A 22,872-nucleotide genomic window follows, 5' to 3' on the forward strand; every position below is an offset into this window, starting at 1 on the left:
TGCTGTGAATAGTTTTGGAGATACTGTGTTACCTTGTCTTATACCTCTCTGTATTTCCACAGAAGAGATGTTTCCATTGAAATGAATTGATGATATGCACACACACACATGGATACACAACACATACAGGATGATCAAATGTTTGAACAAATGTCGATGAGGTCTACTGTCTCCATGTGTGCTCTGTGACGAATGATTAGTTGTTTTGAAGAAACTGGATTGGTGGAAGTTAGACCCCGTCCCCAAATCCACATCAATTTCCTATCTCGTTCACTTGTGAACAAATCAGTTCACAAGTGAATGAAGTTGACTTCTACTGCCACTGTGCATTCCATGAATAACAGCATTGGCTCCTGCAGTGCATGTGCTGTATTAAGAACACATGAATATGTTTTGCACAATATGGAAGATTCTGCATTTCTGCCCATTCAAGATAACCCTGACACAGAAGTTGTGCCCATAGGACTTTGAAAGTTGACTGACATTCACGTTAACATTCTTTGCTCTAGTAGAGTTGGGCACTTCATGACTATGGATGATTTTGTGAACAGATGAGGCTCACTTTCATATGAACTAAGCTGTAAATACCAACTGTTACACAACTTTTTGGCATTATCCCAAGTTCTCATCCTTCTTGTCATGTGCTAAAATTTTCTTCTACATTAATTATATATTTCCCTTCAGTCAATATTAATATATTTTTATTATATTATCTCTTCTGCCTAACAAATAATTTTTATAACTTAAAAATCTTCAATCTATCCTCATAGCAAGCATTCCACACACCTGTCACCATCTTGGTCAGTTGCCTCCAGATCCTCTTCACCGCTTCCCCATCCCTCAGAAACCTAATGGGTCAAATCTTTATAATGATGAATAATAGATTCTTTATCTCTGCTTGTCAGTATGTTCTTGTGATCTTATGAACGATTCTTTTGCATATATCCTCTGTACTTCAGAGGACATATACAATAATAACTCCTTGTCTACCATCACTCCCCCCCCCCCTCCCCAAATCCACATCAATTTCCCATAGTTCAGTTCTATCATTTTGATCTGTGAAGGCAAAACAACCAGTGCTTCACAAAGGAAAGGGAGAGAAATGTACTATTATAGTACATGTGAGCATCATTGTTACAAAAAATTTTAAATCATTTGTTTAAAAAAATATTGCATGAAAAAAAAATTATTTACTGCTATAAATGTCAATTTTCCATTTATAATCTTTTATTATTATTAGAGAGAGAGATGGAAATGAATCTTTCAGGAAGCATGTACAAGGTGCTACCCAAAGTTTGGGAATTTGAATAGTGTACATGAACCGTCTCCTCTAACAGCCTTCTGCTACTAGAAGGGACGAGCAGTATATTTTGTGAATTAGTATGCTAGCAGGCTGAGAGGCTGTTCTTGGATTATGTGCATTTTTTGTAATGTCATGCTTTCGTGGTTCAGTGATTTTATTCTCCAACTGAAATGGCAGAATTCAAGAAGCAAAGAATCTGAAGAAAAAAAATTGCGTGAACCTCATAAAAACTGCTGCAGTAGCTGAGACAAAGCAGCAGTCGTTGCATTGGAAGTTGCCAAATCCACTGTGGCCAAAAAGAACACACAAAGTTTGCAGCAATATCAAGTCAATGTTGATTTTTTATTTATTTATTTATTTTTAACCATCCAAGGCATTGTTCACAAGGAATTTCTTCCCCCTGTTCAGACTGTTAATGGCAAGTTTAACTATGAAGTTTTGAGGCAGCTAAGGGAGAGCATTCAGCCTAAACATCCAGACAAGTGGAAGAACAATAACTGGGTGCTCCACCATGGCTACACTTCCATGTTCTTAGCTTCCAAACATGGAAGTGTTGGAAACATCTTAAACCTCAAAAACATGACAGTCATTCCCTATTCACCTGTTTGCTCCTGCAACTTTTTACTGTTCCCCAAAATACAATTGATGAGATCCAGGTAGAATTACAAAAGGTGCTCAACACAGTCACTCTTGAGGAGACTTCCAGGGATGCATGGAATCATGGAAAAACTGTTGACTACTTCAAAGAAGATAGTGGAAACTAGGAGTTACTGTAATTTTTTTTAATGGTAAAATTCCCCAAAATTTTGGGTAGCACCTCATAAAATAATCATCCCAAAGTAATGATTTTTCAGCATAATACACAGATCTATTGCCATTTCATTTTTTTTTTTTTTTTTTTTTTTTTTTTTTTTTTTTTTTTTTAAATATGCTACAATTTCTGACACACTCACTAAATTGCTACAAAATGATCAGTATAACATATCTCCTCAAAATCACTTATATACACCATAATAATTAGCACAAAAATGATACACATAAACAAATGAAAATACAGCATGTGTAAAAAAAGTTGGAAGAGATTTGAGAATTCAGTGCAGATTTTACTGAAAACCAATTTGATAAGCCATATGGATAACATAGCTGTTCTCCAACTAACCAGCTGCAGATTTAAACCCTGTTATGACACAGATGTTTGGGAGATTAAGTGGAAGACTACTACATGATTAACTATAGAATAACACGTATGCCACCGTAAATAACTTTCTTATTATGTAAATATTTTGTCTTATGTATCATAAAGACATCATCAGCACAATTATCGAACAACAATAGGAATTGAATTCAAAACAGTAGTGCACATACTTAAATTGGAATCCTTCTACGTATACAGTCTGGTGTTCATTGATTAAAACTACTGGGCTGATAAAATTAATTAAATTAATATATAACAGATAAATTATTTAATGTAGTTGAGGATAACAAATTCCCAAACTTTTGGAATAGTGAGACAGTCATTCCAATTAAGATTGGGTCTGTGGAGTAAGTGTTTAGCACTCTCTTTATATAAATGTTCATGTTTATATACATATCTATGTGGTAGTTTAGCATTTTGCCAGTGGACCCTGTGGTTAGCGTTTTTTATTCCATGTTGTGCAAGGCAAATTTGTGAGATTTGATAAGATCGATGTGGTCTTGATGTTCAGAGATACGTTTATTTATAAATCTTCCTGTTTGTTCATAGTAAGACAAGTTACACAAACATGATATTTCATATATGCCAGGTTGCATCATTGGGGGAGTTTGTCTTTTGGAGAAGGTAGCAAGTTGTGAATTTGGTTGATGGGTTTATATGTAGCAGTGAGTTAATATTTTTTTCATATACAGGGATTCCAATTTAAGCATGCTCGCTGTTTTTTTTAATTGATTTCATTCTGTTGTTCGATAATATTACTAATAAGATCTTATGATTATTAAATAACTTAAGAAATTCACAATGTATACTAGAATATAAATTAAATTAAACGTTAATATATATTTCAAATATTTCGGCAACGTCACGTTGCCATCTTCATGGGAACTTAAGATAAAGACGTGCACGCAAGCACTACACACAGCAAATGAGGACAAAGCAAGGAAGCTACTGTTTTTCCTAAAGCCCCCTAGTGGGCTATATTAGGTATTCTTGGTTGTTGGGCTGAAGTTCTCCTGATGTATGTTTCCCAAATTTGGGGCAGTCTCATGCATCCAAATTTGTTGAGGTTTGGAATGTTTCTTAGGGCTGAGGCTGATTCCATGAACAGTCTTTCAAATTTGAACTTTCTGCAGTGTATTACTGTGGCTTTCTTCCACCTTATTCTGTGGCATGTATCCAGAGCATGGACTGCAAGCCCAGAGTGGCTGTACTGGTGAAACTGGATGTAGTCCCTGTGTTCTGAAATTCTGATATTCACTGTCCTGCCTGTTTGGCCAAAGTAGGACAGTTTACAGTTGCAAGGGACCTGGTATACACTAGGTAGGTCTAGGGAAAGTGGTTGGTCTTTAGTGGAGCAGATAAGGAATGCCAATTTTCTATATGGTCTGTAACAAGAGGTCATGTTTTTTTTAGGATTTTGGCAAGTTTTTCTAAGGTTTTTCTAAGGGGGGGATTATGGTTTACTGGTTTTAGTATTTTTTTTGGTGGGGGGAATATAGTTATTGGCTGAGAAAGTGTTAAGGATGTGATTTAGTTCAGTGGTTAGGGCTTTGTCATTTGAACAGATTAGTTTAGCCCTGTTGTATAATGTCTTAATAACTCCATATTGTTGTGAGGGGGGGGGGGATTGTTGGTGAATGCATCTGCCTGTATGGGTGGGTTTTCTATAAACTGAGAAAATCAAGGTTCCATCAGGTTGGCGGGTGGCTAGTGTGTCTAGGAAAGGGAGGCTATTTTTTTCCTCTTTTTCCAGGGTGAACTTGATTCTGGGGTGTTGGTTGTTTAACTGTGTTAAGAAGGAGAAGAGTGTATCCGAGCCATGTGGCCAAATAACGAACACATCATCAACATAGCGAAGCCATATGGTAGGTTTTTGTGGGGCAGAGTTTAAGGCTTTCTCTTCAAAAGTCTCCATAAAGAAGTTGGCCAAGGGTGGGGAAAGTGATGAACCCATGGCTGTCCACTCTTATCTGTTTGTAGAATTTTCCCTGCCAAACGAAATAGCCTGAGTTCATTGTGAACTGAAACAGGGCTGAGATATCGTGAGGAAATTTAACTTGAATCAGCTCTAGAGTTTCCTTGAGTGGGACATTTGTGAATAAGAAGGAGACATCAAAACTTATCATTATGTCAGTATGTTGGAGTGAGAGGTTTTCTACACTGGCTTTGAAGTGGGCTGAGTTTTTTTATGTGTGATGGTGTGTTGCCAGTATACTGTGAGCACTTTGGCTAATTGTTTAGCTAATTTGTATGTGGGGGAATCAATGCCATCCACTATGGGATGTAATGGCACATTTTGTTTATGTATTTTTGGGAGCTCATGTATACTGGGGGATCTAGAGTTAAATGGTTTTAGTTTGTTAGTAACTTCCAGAGGCCAAGAAGTGACCTTCTTAAGGAGCCTATGGAGTTTTCTAATTCGTGGGTTGGTGGGATTGTATTCATTAGGGAGGTAAGTAATAGCCCAATCTAATAGTAAAGGTCTTATGATACATAAGACGAATTATTTACGTAATAAAAATGAAAAGTTATTTACTGTGGCATACGTGTTATTCTATAGTTATGGATACCCCACAGTTTTCACTATATATATAATGACTAAAAACCGAGATAACTTATAAAGATTTTAATAAGAATAATACGACTAGTTTCGGCTTATAACAGCCTTCCTCAGGTATTCTTAAAGGAAAAGAATAGTAATAAACATTGAAGTATCTAAACAAACTGAAATTACAGGTAAAAATTCCACACATAATTGATACATAAAAAACGTTGTACTTTTCCAAGTTGTTCTCAACTTGAAAAAGAATAACGTGAAAAAGTAAAACAACTTGAAAAAGTAAAACGTTTCCACACCCAAGACTGGCTAACTTGGCTATGGCTGAGGAAGATCCTTCAGCTCCTCACATCACTGATGGGAATCGAACCTAGGATACTCCTTCCCCAGGCATATGGTTGCGAAGCGCACAGCCACTAGGCTAACTGCAGACTAGATACAACATATATATCAATATACAGGGTGATCAAAAATAAAGAATCCCTGTTAAGGCCATGTGGAGCAACACCCAGTGAACCAAATGCAATGAAACTTTGCCATGCAGAAGTGATATCTTAAAAAAAATTGGTAGTTCCAAAATTCACATAATACAGGTGCTGTATGATGTACCAAATGTAGATGTAATTTTTGTGTGTGTGTAAGAAAGAGGAAAGCAACAGAAACATAAATAACACATTTTTATTCACTTCCATTATGCACTCATGGACTGTACTGTTTAGTGTGCTGCCCTTCTCAGTATGCCACAAATTGCATTCTTTGTACAGTGTGTTCACTGGCAGAATGCAACTGGTTGAGATTGATGTTGCGCACATGTGTTATGCTGCCTTTCAGCACTGGCAAGTTATCAGAATGATTCGTGGAAATCTCCAGAGCCAGAAGTCACCCATGGAGTGGGTAAAGGATGGCTGATCACTGGCTTCTGTGAAATATTCCCAAACCTTCTGTACGCAAGTGTAGAGGGGCACTATCATGCATGAAAATGACTAAATCTGTGCACTTGCAGTACCTCTTGGCAGTAACTGAGCAGGTCACAGGACCCGACTGGTGAATGTCCTCAAAGAAAAATGGCCCAATTATAAACAAAGTATAAAGCCACACTAGACAGTAACTTTGGGTAAATGCAAAGGAATTTGTTAGATTGCATGCATGGTAAAGGATAAATTGATTATTATTATTATTTCTGGTGAAGTATATTTTGCTTCCAAAAATTGCTTGAATATTTGTCACTGTATATATGTGCCAATATGTTGTTAAGATCTTTGTTGTTACATTCTTTTTCATTCTGGTTTTATTTTCTATTAATTTCTGTGATTAGCTTAGCTATAAGTAAAAATCTTAAATAATTATTTTCTATATTTAGGTTATGTGGATTTCCACCATTCTATAGTCATCATGGTCTAGCAATTTCTCCTGGTATGAAAAAAAGAATCAGAGCAGGACAATATGATTTTCCAAATCCAGAATGGGAAAATGTGTCTTCCGATGGTAAAGCAATTAAAATTAAATAGCGAATGTAACTTTTAGATATTTTAATAAAAAAAAATTCTCTTTCTTTATTTTAACACGTTCACTGCCAACTACGAGTATACTCGTAGTTGGAATATGGGCCTCACAAATCAACTACGAATATACTCGTATGTCGATTACCGACCTCGTATGCCAACAGGAGTTGACCTGTAGTTATAAGCACCATAATTTGGACCCTTGGCTTGTGAGTAAAGAGGAGAGCACGTCTGGGGGCTTGGTAGAAGGAAAATAATTTCAGCAAAAGTGTATTATATTATATATATGAGCCTCACAAGCCAACTACGAATATACTCATATGCCGATTACTGACCTCCTATGCCAAGCAGCAGTTAACCCGTAATTTGTAAATCAAATTATGAATGGTACATTTTAAAACAATAACAATTTTCCATGCACAATGGTGGTTTTTCCTGGCACACAGGACAATAATAACGTGTTTCCCATTGTTGTTTGTTACATACTCGGCATGGCTTTGTTGGGCGATTCTTTTTTTCTGTAGGTGATAAAATTTCCAAATAATGTAGATCCCGAATCCTGCTGATATTCTGTGATGTCGCTCATCTATTCCAACAAAAACTAAGATAAATCTCTAAATTTTAATGCAGTTATTGCATTTCTAGTAACTATATTATAAAATTTATGCACATTTTGAATGTATATATCAAAAATGCATATTGCCAATTTTCTGTAAAACATATAAATTGGTTTGTTCAACTTTTCGATACTGAAATTTGCAGTGTCAATTTTAAAACCCATAGTTTCAACAAAGTCAAATTGTGAGGGCTCTTGTTCTAAATTTTCCCATTTAGTAAATGTTGATGTATTTGGCTTGACGCAAACTTCATATTCAGAATTTCTTCATCATCTGAGTCACCGCTAGAGTTGTCTGTATGATTATAATCATCTTCAGAATCGGAACCAAATAATTCTTTCCATTCATCATCACTCATATTAGTGTAAGCTTCTAATTCTTTATCAGTAAGCTTTCTTTTACTGGCCATGGCGTAATTGAAGGTTTCTAGAGACGAGACGCAATAAACCTTACTGCACTGACTCTGAACTCAAGTTACACAGTTATCAGCACATGTAATATATAGGTGGGGGTGATACAAGATTACTCGTAGTTGGCATGTGAAACAAAATTCTGTCTGATAAGCTGCCTACGAGATTACTCGCACTGACCTTGAAGAAGTGAAAGTGCTTGGCATGCAGTAACAAACTATGCCCAAGGATCGTGGCAGCGAATGTGTTAATAAAAAATAGTACTATATGGTAATTGCCTGATTTTATATATATATATTATATAATAAAAATAGTTCTGTGTAGTAATTGCTTGATTTATGTATATATATATATATATATATATATATATATATATGTATGTATTTATATTTTATTCACTTTCTTTACTTTCAATATCCACCTTCAATTCTTTATTTTTATTCTATATCTATATTCAATATCTCGTCCTTGTGTTAATCGATTTACTTTATTTCTGCCTTAAACTGATAATCCTATCTTAACACAAGCTATGGTGCTAAACTACTAAGGCTATCTATCTACTTGGCCGACTACTTAGAGTAACCATGTGTATTGAACTCTAGAACAAAGGGCCTATTTCCTTGTTGGAGACGAGTCCCTTGTAATTACTGTCTTGAGTTGTTTCCCCGTCAGATACTGGCAAATTTATTTGTTCTGCTGCACCAGCCAGTATCCTTAGGTTAGGAGGAATCCTTAACCAGGGAACTTCTCTCAGAAATTATACAGACTTGATTATGCCTACACTTATCCTTCAGCACCTAATTATCTAACTAATTATACTCAATGATGTTTGCAATCCTGACCTATAAATATTCAATTATTCTCCGCATTAGGTTCCAAATTTATGAGCAATGAGTTGAATTTAGGCACAGGCTAATTTCAGGTTAAAACATAAAGAACATTTATTAAGTTCACTAAATTGTACATAGTTACATTCATTCCCACTATTAGATTAAAGTCATACTCAGGTGGAGAGCTATCATTGATATTTAGAACTTAATTGGAAATTTAACATAGGCTCCTTTTAAGATTCCACTCATTTGACTGTACACAATACATATATCAAACCTCTAATCTTCTCAATTTATCTTGTCAAGCTATGTTAAAAGCTACAAATTATCACACTCTATCTAATTCACAATCTGAGACAAAGATACCTATAGATCTAAACCTTTGCAGTTAACACTAATCACGTAAAGTTCCTCACTAGAATGTTCATTCACACTTAATACTTAACTGCAATTCACACTTATTTTGAGCATGCTTCTCTTCTAACATAAGGGAGAATAAAACATTACTTTACCAAGATAGTCCACTTTCTGTATACAGTACTGAGTTCTCCTTCCTTGAAAACTTAGTTGGAACATCGTAGAATTACCTTTACGCACGTGGTCATACATGGCATATGGCTGGTGATCTGTCCACGTTGGTCTGGTTCTATTTCCGGTGATCCTATTCCACATCGTGGTCACGAATACGGGAACTACGGCTGCCGATATAGAACATCTACGGGCTATCCTGGATCCATCACGGGTGAGACAGAACCGCTCGTCCGAGAAAAGCAGGTCAAAAACCAAACGTTCAAGACTCAAGCAAGGGCAAAAGTGCCATGATCAAAAATCCTTCTGCGGGGGGGGCTAACCCTTTTTATTTCGCACCTTTAGCACCTTCTTTTTTCTTACGAATCTTTGCCCGACACTTGCCTTCTTTTCCCGCTAGTCCATCCGGGTCACCGCGTTTCCTTAGGTCAGCATCTTCTGCGAATTCAAACGTGAGCCGCTTTCCGATAATTTACACTGCCGCGAGCGTAACGCTCGTCCAAGCACCTTGAACTTTAGATTACATACGTTTCACATAGAACATATTATGGCTGTTACAATTAACTAAAACATAATTCTTCACACAGAATAATTGCCATTTTTGATTCATGCTTTGTATCATTATATTAATTATTCATTCTATATACCCCTTTCACAATCAAATTCTATAGTAAAGCCCAAGTATCTCTTAATTGTTTTCCATTTCTTGTTGAATCCTGAATAAACCAAATTTAAAAATAAAATTTTCCATTTAACATATATATATATATGTAGAAAGTATTTTACCTTGGGTATAATAAATGTTAAAGATACCAAGCTTTTTTAAACCTGGCTTTACTCCATTTCCCAAGTAAGCAAACAGACAAACAAGTCAAGTTTGCACCTGCAAGTGTTGCAAGTCTAGCTGATCCTACACGTAGTGCAAGACCAAGGCAACTCATGGTAAAAGTAGAATAAGCTCTGATCACTAATCTTAATATTTACCCTTAATGCAAAGCACATCTCCTGGAGAAGATGTATGATGTTTTGTATTAAAGGCAAGGGGGCTATATATATATATATACATATATATATAATGTGATGACAGTGTCATGTATGAAAAGTTGAAAACTGTAATGTATTTCAGTGCTGTGGTGAGCTTAGGGTTAGATAATCAAACCTTAACTCTTCAGAGACCATGCAGTATATTTTTTCAATCCAATTCAGGATTCCATTAAGTACAAATGTGTTCTTACATTAGGCAGGGGAAATCATTTATTACCTAAAGGATGAGTTAAAAACCGTATGTAGGAAAGACATTCTTCCCAGTAGTGCACAGTAAAATAGAACAATCTTTTATTAATGCTGTTTGGTTTTATTACTGGAGAGTCTATTGCTCAGTTGGTATAGATGAAGCCCTTTGATCAGAAAGACCTGAGTTCGATTCCCATCCATGACGTAAGGAACCTTTATCTAGTCTCTTTCGGCTAAAAGTGAGTTAGCCAGTCTCACACAGAAGTAGAGGGTTTTTTCCCACCTAGAAACTCAGGTTTTTTGTCCCTCAGAACAGGCAAACCAGCCTGATGAACACACATGGGTTTACAGCCACGAATACTTACGACAATATGTGGTAGAGGTAGGGTCCTCACCACATGTCATTATGTCCATAGTTAACCATGAATCACATCATGGTGGTCAACCTCCTAGATAGGAGACAGCACATGAATGAGGTTGGTTCTATTACTGCATCACATTTTTTTAAATAGGACAAGTTGGTTTTATTTATACTTGACTCTCACCATAATTAACTTGTAAGGATACCACAGTTGTTCATTATTATAGATAGTTTGCTATATTGAATTTTCTTCATAATGGCATTGGGCTAACAGAGCTATGGTTGGACACTTCAGCAGTTTGTTACACTAAGCAAGTTTGTTTTAATGATGTTTGCTATAGTCAGAGTTGACAGTATATGTTTGGAAGCCTGAAGCATCTTGAAAAAGATCCATATTTGGTCTCTGGACAAAATATGGGCTATATAAAAAATAAATATATAAATTTTTTTTATTTTTCAATTCCTTAGTTCATCCTCAGAATTGCTGTATTCGAGGTTTCATGTGAGGGAGATACACACAAAAAACCCCGTCATATTGTCTTTTCCAAGAATGGTTATCAATCTAGAGTTCAATGTTGTTAATATATTATGGGAGTCCACATTTTAAAACCACTGTCTAGATTCTTTCAGTAATAGAAATATTGTCAAAAGCAGTTTTATATCAATAACTTCAAAATTAATGAAATGGGTAGAAGAAAACAGGACATCGAGATCCTGACAATCAATTCTGAAATTTGAGAAAATGAAACTACAAAGAGAAAAATGATTCAAGGGTGTATCTGTTATTCAAGAGTGCAAAACGTTCTTTAAAAAAAGTTATTAAAAAAATTACAAACGTATTAAACAAAAAAAATAACTGACTATGATATTATTGATGGTGATATCCTCATGCTGGTTCAAGACACATCTGATCCTGTACAGGCTGTATTGATTTCACCAATACAGCCACTCTGGTCTTGTTGACCATGTACTGGATACCTGCCATAGAATACGGTGGAAGAGAGCCAGGATAATACACTGTAGCAAATACAAATATGAAAGTCTTTTCATGGAATCAGCTTCAGCCCTAAGAAACAATCCAAACCTCAACAAATTTGGCTGCATGAAACTGCCTCAAATTTGAGAAACCTACATCAGAAGACCTTCAGCCCAGTCGCCCAAGAATACCAACATTGCCCGCTAGAGGGCACCATCAGGACTTTAGGAGAAATAATAGCTTCCTACGTGTGGACAGACTTATGTGTTCGTCGAACATGTTGTTTATTATTTTTACGGTATAATAGAACACAGAAACTAAGTAAATAATTAATTTATTAACTTGATGCTGATATTTCGTTGGTATTATAACCAGCATCTTCAGAGCACAAAAACACTGTTTGTCACAATACGCGAGACTAAAACAACATGGTGTACTTAAACTGCCTGTATGTGTGGGTTTTCAGAAAACCCACACATACAGGCAGATACTTACACAAACAATCACACCATCATCTTTCTCAACAATATGGCATATTAAAAACGCTAACCCATAGAGCGAGAGCAATCTGTTCAAATGACAAGGCTCTTACTGCTGAACTGACTCACGCCACACCTTCTTGGCCAACGGCTACAATCCACAAAAAATAAACAAAATACTAAACACTCCTAAGAAACCCCTCCCACCATCCACCACAGAGAACTACAACAAAACAGTCACTATCCCTTACATTAAAGGCACATCCGAAAAGATCTCAAGAATTCTCAATAAACATAAACTACGCACTACGTTCAGACCATGTAGCAAATTAGCTACCCTCATCTGCTCACCCAAGGACAGCATTCCTCCTTTATCACATCCAGGAGTCTACCAAGTACCCTGCTCATGCAATCAAGCCTACTACGGTCAAACAGGAAGAACTGTGAATATCCGCATCAGCGAACATAAACGATACGTCCGGAAATATCATTATGGGAAGTCGGGCCTAGCAGACCATGCTCTGGATACCCCTGCACACAGGATCAACTTGAAAAACACAAAAGCACTACACAGAAACCCATATAAATCAGAGAGATTGTTCTTAGAGGTGACAGACGCCCTAAAACACACTCCAGATATCAACAAATATGGCTGTATTAACTTGCCGAAGATCTGGGAGAGAGTGATATTAAGAAAAAATTAGCACTTTTCTAGGACTCTAGTAATGTATGATAGCGGTTTTTTTTTTTTTTTTTTTTTTTTCAGATAGAGGGTGCCAAAATCAGGACTCTAGTCTTTGTGTTGGTGCTACAATTTTGTTTAAGTACACCATGTTGTTTTAGTCTCGCGTGTTGTGACAAACAGTGTTTTTGTGCTCTGAAGATGCTGGTTATAATACCAGCGAAATATCAGCATCAAGTTAATAAATTAATTATTTACTTAGTTTCTGTGTTCTATTATACCGTTAAAATAATAAACAACAATAGCTTCCTACTTCTTCCTCACTTACTGTTTTGTTGTGCCTGTGTGCACGTGTCTTGTACTTAAGTTCTTGAAAATGGCAACGTGACATTGCCAAAATATTGAAGTATATTAAAATTTATTTTAATGTATATCCTAGTACGTTGTAATTTCCTTAAATTATATAGTGAAAAAGAAAACATCTGATCCTGACAACCTGTATTTGGCCTGAATCTAACTTGTTCTTCACCAAGCTTCCCTTCCATAATTTTTCTTAGCCTTTTCTCAAGTATACTTGCATAAATCTTACCATGAGCACTCAGTAGGGAAATTCTTCTGTAGTTCTCGCATTCAATTTTATTTATCTTTTTATAGATGGATATCCCCCCCTCCCCCCCAAAGGGTATATGTCAAGAATTTGATGATGATTATAGATGAGTACTATGAGAGCTGTACTCTAATCATCTGGAATTCAACCTTCTGATTAGGTCCTTTGAATTATGCAATATAATTCAAATCAGTTCATCTACTCCAGCTGCATTTTAATATTTCAGGCTTTTGATTGATTTTTTTTTTTTTACCTCAAGTATTGATATGCATTCCTCTTGAAAATTTTGTAGTACTGTCCTGTTTTGTTTTGTTTTGTTTTAACAGTCTTTCAAAGTAATTACTCCAGATATCGAGAATATCCTTATCTACAGTTTTCATGTCACCTTTATCATCTTTCATTCTTTTTACAGTAATAACTCTTCTCTCCTTTTCTAAACTTTTACAATAGCCATCAGAAAATTTTGCCATTCTCCTGATAATTATTATTATTATTATCATCATTATTACGGGTATCTCCATGGAGTCAGTAGACTCATCACAGGAGACCCAAACTATCAAAACAATATCTATCATATCTCTTCTTGAATTCATTTACAGACGAAGAACTCACAACTGAGTCAGGTAATGCATTCCACTCATTCACCACCCTCCAGGCAAAAAACCTCGTTCTCACACCTTTGTTAACCACACTTTTCCTTAATTTCAAGGGATGAAATTAAGGAAAAGTGATCACTCAGTAACTCTACTATTACAGAGTCTTACCATGACTTCCATCACTATCACACAGCTGAAATATTTCCCCTGCATCAATCTTATAAAAACCTTTTAGTAATTTAAATGTTTGTCATATCCCTTCTTCTCCACCTATCAACCAATCTCTGCAATCCACAAGTTGTCAGTCTATCAATGTAAGGAGCATTTTTTACATCACTCACCAACTTGGTCACTCTCCTCTGAACCTTCTCATCTCCAAGGAATCCAGGTGACCAGACTTGAGCACAGTAATCCAAAGTGTGCTCAAGTCTGGAAGTATCAATGCCTTATAAAGGGGAATAATAACCTCTTTATCTCTGGATGCTAGTGTGTTCTTCATCATCATCAAATTCCTAACATGTACCTCAAGGGGTGTACAGGATATGATAGTGCTACATGAAAAATTTACATCATTACTAACTTCCTATCTACAATTTTCTTCCAAATCAGTCTGATACTTGTCAAGACTCCAACATTATCAGATCTTATATTTCTGTCGTCTAAGCCCTTTGTACCGTATCGATCCACCTATATCTTGGTCTTCCTCTGGATCGTTTTCTTGCCAACCTGGCAGAGAACACTTGTGGCACTTTGTACCGTATCGATCCACCTATATCTTGGTCTTCCTCTGGGTCATTTTCCTGCCAACCTGGCAGAGAACACTTGTTTTGCTAATCTTTCCTCGCCCATTCTGTTTAAGTGACCATATCACCTGAGATTAGTCCTGCTAAAGCATTCCTGGATGCTGACAATGTCAAGTTCTTTCCTAATATCCTCATGTTTAATATGATATTGCCATTGATGCTATCTGTTCACGCCTCTACTATATCTCAGGACTCTCATATCTGTGGTTTCTAGTCTGGTTTCTAGTTTTACTTCTGATCCAGCTCTCAGATCCACAAGTTAAAACTGTTTGAACACTGTCTTGTATACAGCTAATTTAGTGTTCCCACTAATTTCTCTTTTATTCCATATGAATTTATTCCATTGACTTCCTACCATACCAGCTTTGTTAATTCTACTATTTCCATATTTAATTTACAATCTTCAGTAAAAAATCGTGCCTAAGTAGCTGAAATGTTTTACTTGTTCTACAGGTTCTCCATTCACAACGCAGTGACATTTTCAATGATTCTGCCTATTTTCATTGTCTTTGTCTTTTTAATGCTGACCTTCCTACCATATCTATTACAACAGTTATTCAATTTAGTCAAGGAATCTTACAAACTTGTAGCGGATTTATTTAGAAGTATAACATCGTCCGCATAAAGCAAAGAGCTGACATTAACATCTCCAATTCTGATAACATGTTTAATACCACTTTCCTTCATAATGTGATCCATATAGATAATGAATAACAGTGGGGATAATGTACATCCTTGTCTCACACCAGATTTAACATTAAACTATCTTCCTGTACTTCCTTCAATTCTAACTGCTGATGTACAACTCAAATAAAGACTAAGTATTGCTTAATATAATGCCCCATTGACACCATATAATTGTAGCATATTGAATAGCTTCTCTCTTGGCACCTTCTCATATGCCTTTTCCAGATCGACAAAACTTAAATACAGATCTTTGTTATATTCCCATGCTTTCTCAACTGTTTGTCGTAAAGTGAAGATGTGATCCTGACTACCTGTTTGACCTGAATCCAACTTGTTCTTCACCAAGCTTTTCTTCCACAATTCTTCTCAACCGTTTCTCAAGTATACTTGCATAGATCTTACCAGGAATACTCAGTAGGGAAATACCTCTGTAATTCTCACATTCAGTTTTATTTCCCTCTTTTATATATGGGTACTATGAGAGCTCTACTCCAATCATTGGGAATTTGTCCCTCTGTCCAGGCCTTCTGAACTATGCAGTGCAGCCACTGTAAGACTTTTATATCACCATACTTCAGCATTTCTGGTCAAATACCACTTTTCCACATTTCAAGCCTTTGATAGCTTTTTCTACTTCAAGTATGGATATGTACTCCTGACTGTATGCCTGTTGAGTGTTTTTTACCACTGTGCTATCACTGCTTGTTTCATTTAGCAATTTTTCGAAGTAATTACTCCATACTTCATGGATATCTTTCTCTCCCGTTTTCATGTCACCTTTATCATCTCTAATTCCTTTTACAGCACTCTTTCCTCCATTTCTAAGCTTTTTCAACAACCTCCAGAACATCTTACCATCTTCTTGATATTTATTTTCTATGTTCTTGCCAAAGTCCTCCCATGACTTTTGTTTAGCCAGTTGTACACAGTGTTTTGCTTTCTTACATTTGTCTCTGTATTCTCTAAGAGCAAAAGCTGACTTATTTGCCAGGAAGTTTTGATATGCTTTCTTCTTTTCCTTCACTGCCTCTTTAACTTCCTGTGTCCACCATGGAGTTCTAATTTTTCTATCCTTTAAGTTTTGTCGATCTGGAAAAAGCATATGACAAGGTGCCAAGAGAGAAGCTATTCAATACGCTATAGTTATATGGTGTCAATGGGGCATTATATTGAGCAATGCTTAGTCTTTATTGGAGTTGCAAGTCAGCAGTTAGAATTGAAGGAAGTACAGGAAGATGGTTTAATGTTAAATCTGGTGTTAGACAAGGATGTACATTATTTCCTCTGTTATTCATTATCTATCCTTCACATTGTGAAGGAAAGTGGTATTAAACCTGATATCAAAATTGGAAATGTTAATGTCAGCTCTTTGCTTTATGCGGATGATGTTATATTTCTAAATAAGTCTGCAAGATTCCCTGACTAAATTGAATAACTGTTGTAATAGATATGGTATAAAGGTCAGCAATAAAAAGACACAGACAATGAAAATAGGCAGAATCATTGAAAATGTCACTGCGTTGTGAATGGGGAACCTGTAGAACAAGTAAAACATTTCAGTTACTTAGGTGATTTTTAGTGAAGATGGTAAATTAAATATGGAAATAGACAATGGAATCAACAAAGCTGGGGAAGTCAATTGAATAAATTCATATGGAATACAGAGAAATTAGTCAGAAGACTAAATTACAAACTAGCTTTAACTTATGGATCTGAGAGCTGGGTCAGAAGTAAAACACTTGACCAAAGACTAGAGACTGCAGATATGAGAGTCCTGAGAAAGATTAAAGGCTTGAACAGATGGCATCAATGGGAATATCATATTAAAAACGAGGATATTAGGAAGGAACTTGACATTGTCAGCATCCAGGAAAATCGTTAGCAGAGCTAATCTAAGGTAGTGTGGTCACTTGAACAGAATGGGCGAGGAAAGATTAGCAAAACAAGTGTTCCCTGCCAGGTTGGTAGAAAAACGACCCAGAGGAAGACCAAGATATAAGTGGATTGATATGGTACAAAGTGCCTTAGACGATAGAAATATAAGATCTAATAATGTTGGAGTCTTGACAAGTAACAGACTGATTTGGAGGAAAATTGTAGATAGGAAGTTAGTAATGACGTAAATTTTTAATGTTGTACTATCATATCCTGTACACCTCTTGAGGATACATGGTAGGAATTTGATGATGATGGTTTTATACCTGTCTTAACTGTCTTACATTTCTCTTTGTATTCTTTTAGGGCATCTGCCCAATTATTTACTAGGAGCTTTCAGTATGCTTTCTTCTTTTCTGGAACTGCTTCTGTAACTTCTTGTATCCAACTTGATGTTCTTATTTTTCTTTTCTCTGCAGACAGCTTTGCAACTTGCCACTGAGTCTCCAAAGTTTGGTTTTTGTTTCTGAACTGTTTAATTTTTTCCTGAATGTTTGTATAGACAAGTCTACAGTTTACATCTTAAAGCTGCTCAACTTTAATTATTTTTAAAACCTTCTTACATATTGTTCTTTTTCATTTCTATCCTGCTTAAAATTAAGTGGTGATCACGTCTAGTTTCAAATCCTCTATATACTCTTATATACTGAACTAGAATGAAGATAAATGAAATCTTTCTTATTTCTTGTCTTACCTCCACTTGAACTTGTTCTTGCACATCTCTGTAGGAACATGGTGTTAGTAATGACTAGTTCATATTCTGAGGCAAAATCCATCAGGTACTTACTATTATTATTAGCCTTGCACTTTTCTGTAAATTTTCCCAAAATGTTTCCATATGTCTGGTGGCTTCATTTCCTTTTCTGCTGTTTAGATCTCCTACAAGGACCACCTTTCCATTTTCTCTGTCATCTGCCTGCTCTAATGACAAAAAAAATTCTGCCACCTCTTCTTTAGGAGAATCTTTTGTGGCAGCATTGGCACAAATAGGTTTCATTGTCAGCTTGTCCAGACAACTACTTGAAATTGCCTTTCAGGCAAGAAATTAATCTTCATGTTTGGTATTGAGTTCTTCATTACTCCTTCCTTTTCTTGATTTGGCATTGCTTGAATATAATAGCATTTTGTACTTATCATTAAATAGTAGCATCTCAGCTGTTTTAGTCTTCTTTGTTTCAGTAACTAATTATGTTCACTTGGTACTTTTCAGTTCTTCTGTAAAATCTCTTGTGGTGAAAAATAGATATATTTTTCACCTATATTGTCGATTTTACATAGGCCATAAAATACATATAATCACAAATGTATGTAACCTACTATAAGGTAATAAATTTTGTAATATAATGTTGGAATAACTGAATGTAGAACCACAAACAATTGTAACTAAAAAGCTCAGACAGGATTAGACTAGTAAACTGAAGGTTAACAACAGTCTCAAAGGTCACCAGATTATGAGTTTTGCCGCCAAAACCTAACATAAGTGTGGGTGATAAGGGCGCTTCCAGTAAATCTGTTATTATTTTTTTTTTTTTTTTTTGGAGGGATGGCCAATGATATAAATGGCGGAGATAGAGGGGGCGAGAGGGCTCTCTCTCTCTCTCTCTTATTTTTTGTTCCTGTGGCAAGCTTTTCGAGGAGTCACAGTCCTACAAGCATTAGTTCTGGAGATCATGGAGAGCTCGTTGTCAGTATTACAAGATATCCTTACGTGAAATTCTTTGACGAGTGTACCGATCCACATGTGTGCTGATTTGTAGCATTCGACGAAGTTCCTAACATCGACAAAAAAATGCATTAAAGTTACAAGGAAGGACTCTGCAAGATGACAACTGCTGGATAGTGCCCAATCACAGCCATTGCACAAGAAAAAGAAAGGAGCCAGCAGAATTCACCCTTAACCCTTTTGGATTCAGGACTGTACAATGATATAGTGAGCTTGTAAGTAGATTGCTTTATGTTAATAGCCTAGATTGTGTGTACAGATGATAGGTGTTGATTCTGTTTAACTAATGGCATAATGTGTTGAAGAGGTCAGAAAGCCAAAAGTCAGTTTGAATGTGCATAATAGAATATTGTAATTTTGAATAGTGCTTGTGTTACATAATGCTTAGAACGTGTATAGTATAATTTTGCCTTATATTATTTGTAATGAGAGTAAGGTTGTGTGTGCTAAAATCCATCCACATGTATAATAAGTTGAGCGTAAATACTTTCTTTGTCTAATGCTTTAAGTGAATTGATTTAACGAATGTGTGGAGAATCAGACACGTGATATGTCCTATTCACCTTTGTATATAACTTGTCTAAGTTAAAATAAACATATTTGATTTTGTTAATAGCTTGCCTGATCTTTGTTAGCCAATTCACTGTCTCATAAAAAACAATTTTGATTTAACGGTTATTATATGTGCTTAGCTAAAATATTCTCTTGTATGTAAAGGAAAGATAGAAAATTCTTTTACACGATCCTTAATGGCACAGTCGTTAACAAAAAATAAATTTTTAAGGATTAATACATTTGAATTATAGCGACGTAGATTAAGGATTTGGTCCCAGCGAGAGGCTTTTCCTAAGTCTACGATACTAGCACGTGTGAGACTGTACTTTACGGCCTTGGAAGGGGTGGGGAAGAAAGCTAAGTATTTTACGAAAGGACTAAAGTTAAATAAAAGTATTATATGTGAGTTAGAGATTAGAGCATATAGGCATTTTAAGCAAGCTCAAGCAACCATGAAATTACCAAGTAAGAGGGGAAACACATAGAGAAAAAAAGTAAAGTAATGAACAATATATTAAACATAAAATATAAAAATCAAAACATTACACACTTCTACAAGTTCGATTATTTTCCATTGATGCTTCTTATTGATAGTTCCTGTCTTCAATTCTTCTGATTTTTTTTTTTAACCAGGTGATGCTCAATCTCATTCTTGTATCAATATCATGTTCATTTTTGGTTTAAGCCAATAGAGAGTTTGGTCACAAAGTTCCAAATTGCCAGCCTATTTTCACTCATTCAGTTCCCAGTGGATACCTACAAATAATGGGGTACATCATGTGAAGATGAAGATTGGCCATTAGGTCAGAAGTCCAGGTCTTTTCTCTGCATTCCTTAAAGCAATGTGGAGGTTTCTTTCTAGTTATCTGGCTTTGACTCTTAAGTGATCCATTTTCTTTTATTCTTTTAAACTATCTTAATATATTTACTTAGGTGGGGGGGGGGGGAGTTTTGTTCCTACATGAAGTAGAGTAGGAAACAGTTAATAATGTTTATATTTTTTAGCCAAAGAGTTAATTCGGGGACTGCTGCGAACAGATCCAGCACAACGTTCCCCCACCCCCCCCCCCCCCCACCCCCCCCCCCCCCCACCCCCCCCCCCCCCCACCCCCCCCCCCCCCCACCCCCCCCCCCCCCCACCCCCCCCCCCCCCCACCCCCCCCCCCCCCCACCCCCCCCCCCCCCCACCCCCCCCCCCCCCCACCCCCCCCCCCCCCCACCCCCCCCCCCCCCCACCCCCCCCCCCCCCCACCCCCCCCCCCCCCCACCCCCCCCCCCCCCCACCCCCCCCCCCCCCCACCCCCCCCCCCCCCCACCCCCCCCCCCCCCCACCCCCCCCCCCCCCCACCCCCCCCCCCCCCCACCCCCCCCCCCCCCCACCCCCCCCCCCCCCCACCCCCCCCCCCCCCCACCCCCCCCCCCCCCCACCCCCCCCCCCCCCCACCCCCCCCCCCCCCCACCCCCCCCCCCCCCCACCCCCCCCCCCCCCCACCCCCCCCCCCCCCCACCCCCCCCCCCCCCCACCCCCCCCCCCCCCCACCCCCCCCCCCCCATCAATTAATTAGTTAAAGGAGTTTTTTAATATTGGTTTTTGTGATACTGTTGAGGGTCATGGTTACTGTCGCTTGAATGTTTTCAATGGTGTCGTATCGCTTTCCTTTCATCTGAAAATGAAGTCGGGGGAAGAGAAAGAAGTCACAGGGTGCTAAATCTGGTGAATACAGCGAGTGATCCAACACACACAAACTTGGTTTTTGCTCAAAAACTGTCTCACAATGTTCGAACGATGAGATGGTGCATTATCGTGCAAAAGTGACCAACTGCCTGTATCATGATATTCATGCCATATGCAACGAATTCTTGCTATCAATCGCTTTAAAACTTCACGATAAAACTCACTATTGACCATTTGGCCAGGCGGAATGAATTCTTTGTGGATAATGCCCTTGGAATTGTAGAAATAAATCAGCATTGTCTTTACTTTTGACTTCTCCAAGCGACTTTTATTCGGATGCCACTCTTCCGGTGGTCTCCACTCAGCACTCTGGCACTTTGTTTCAGGCTCATACTCAAAACACCACGTTTTGTCACAATCGTTTCAAGGAAGTTTGAGTCCTTACAAGCAGTTTTAATGAGGTCCTTGCAGTGTTCAATTTGATACATTTTTTGGTCATCGGTCAACTTGTGGGGAACAAATTGCGAATTCAATTTACTAAGGCCCAAATTCTCGGTCAAAATGTTGTGCACCGTTGATTTTGGAATCCCCAATTCATCTTCAATCAATCTCGCAGTCGATTTTGGGTTTTCTTTGATTATATTGCATGCTTTTTGGATGTTGACTTCGCTCAGTCCAGTTTTTGGACAGCCTGGCTTTTCGTCGTCCTCAAGCGTCTCACAACCACTCATAAACTTGAGTACAGGATACGCATTCATTACCGTATGCTTTTTGAAGCATTTGATGCATTTCGGTAACACTTTTACCAAGTTGAACACAAAAGTCAATCGCAACTCTCTGTTTCAAACTCGTTTTCCGACCATTCGTCAAAACACACTGTCACTCTTGGCACTATAACTTGGCTTCTAATGAAACAAATGTCATAAACAGTTGACACAACACTAATAAAGGTTGCCACTTTCGATAACAAAAAGATAAAACAGGTGACGTCACTAGTTTCTTCTGTTTTTGAAAAGGTTGGGGTTCTTTTTGGACAGAGGGTGTATATTGATAGTCTAGCCATAAATACTGTTACAACTTCAAGTGCATAAACCTTTATCAGTGAATCATTTACAGCTTTCATCACATATGAACCATATATATATATATAGCAGCATTCAATGTTCTAAATGTCTCCCTTTTGCCTTCTCGCACGGCTGAAGTCTGTGAGGGCCAAGTATCGATGGCGGTATGCACAACGTATAATGGAAACACTGCCACTGCTTGCTCCAAATCCACCTTCATGCTGGTGATGCTGTGGCATTGTTTCTTGCAGGCTAATCTCTCTCAAGCTCCACCCACAATTTGAAGTCCAACAGATTCAAATCGGAACTTCCAAGCTGCTGGAACGTACCACATATCATCTGATATGTGGTAAGGCACGTTTGCCTTCTACCCATTGTTGTGTGGTCCTTGCATTGTGTGCAGGGGCTGAGTCCTGTTGGAAGATCCACTGCCTACCGTGAAACACAAGGTGTTGTTTAGTGGCTGTGCCACAGATTCCATCATGGTGTCTCGCTACACTTTGGCAGAGGTTTTGACCCTTACCCGGGTCAAAACCTTTGCCAGAAATGCAACT

At 37.5% G+C, this 22,872-nt stretch overlaps 1 protein-coding gene across 1 annotated transcript in view; it reads left to right on the forward strand.

The window, feature by feature from the left end:
- Positions 1-22,872, forward strand: part of MAPk-Ak2 (MAP kinase-activated protein kinase 2) — a 119,988-nt gene that overhangs the window by 75,834 nt on the left and 21,282 nt on the right. The window contains exons 7-8 of the mRNA XM_090390468.1: positions 6,416-6,540; positions 20,585-20,637. Of these exons, the coding sequence (XP_090246594.1) occupies positions 6,416-6,540; positions 20,585-20,637 (178 nt within the window). The remainder of the gene's footprint in view (positions 1-6,415; positions 6,541-20,584; positions 20,638-22,872) is intronic.

This window comes from Typopeltis vanoorti, chromosome 3, assembly GCF_054136105.1.
Source record: "Typopeltis vanoorti isolate ZY-2024b chromosome 3, IOZ_Tvanoo_1.0, whole genome shotgun sequence".
In the NCBI taxonomy this organism is placed as follows: Eukaryota; Metazoa; Arthropoda; class Arachnida; order Uropygi; family Thelyphonidae; genus Typopeltis; species Typopeltis vanoorti.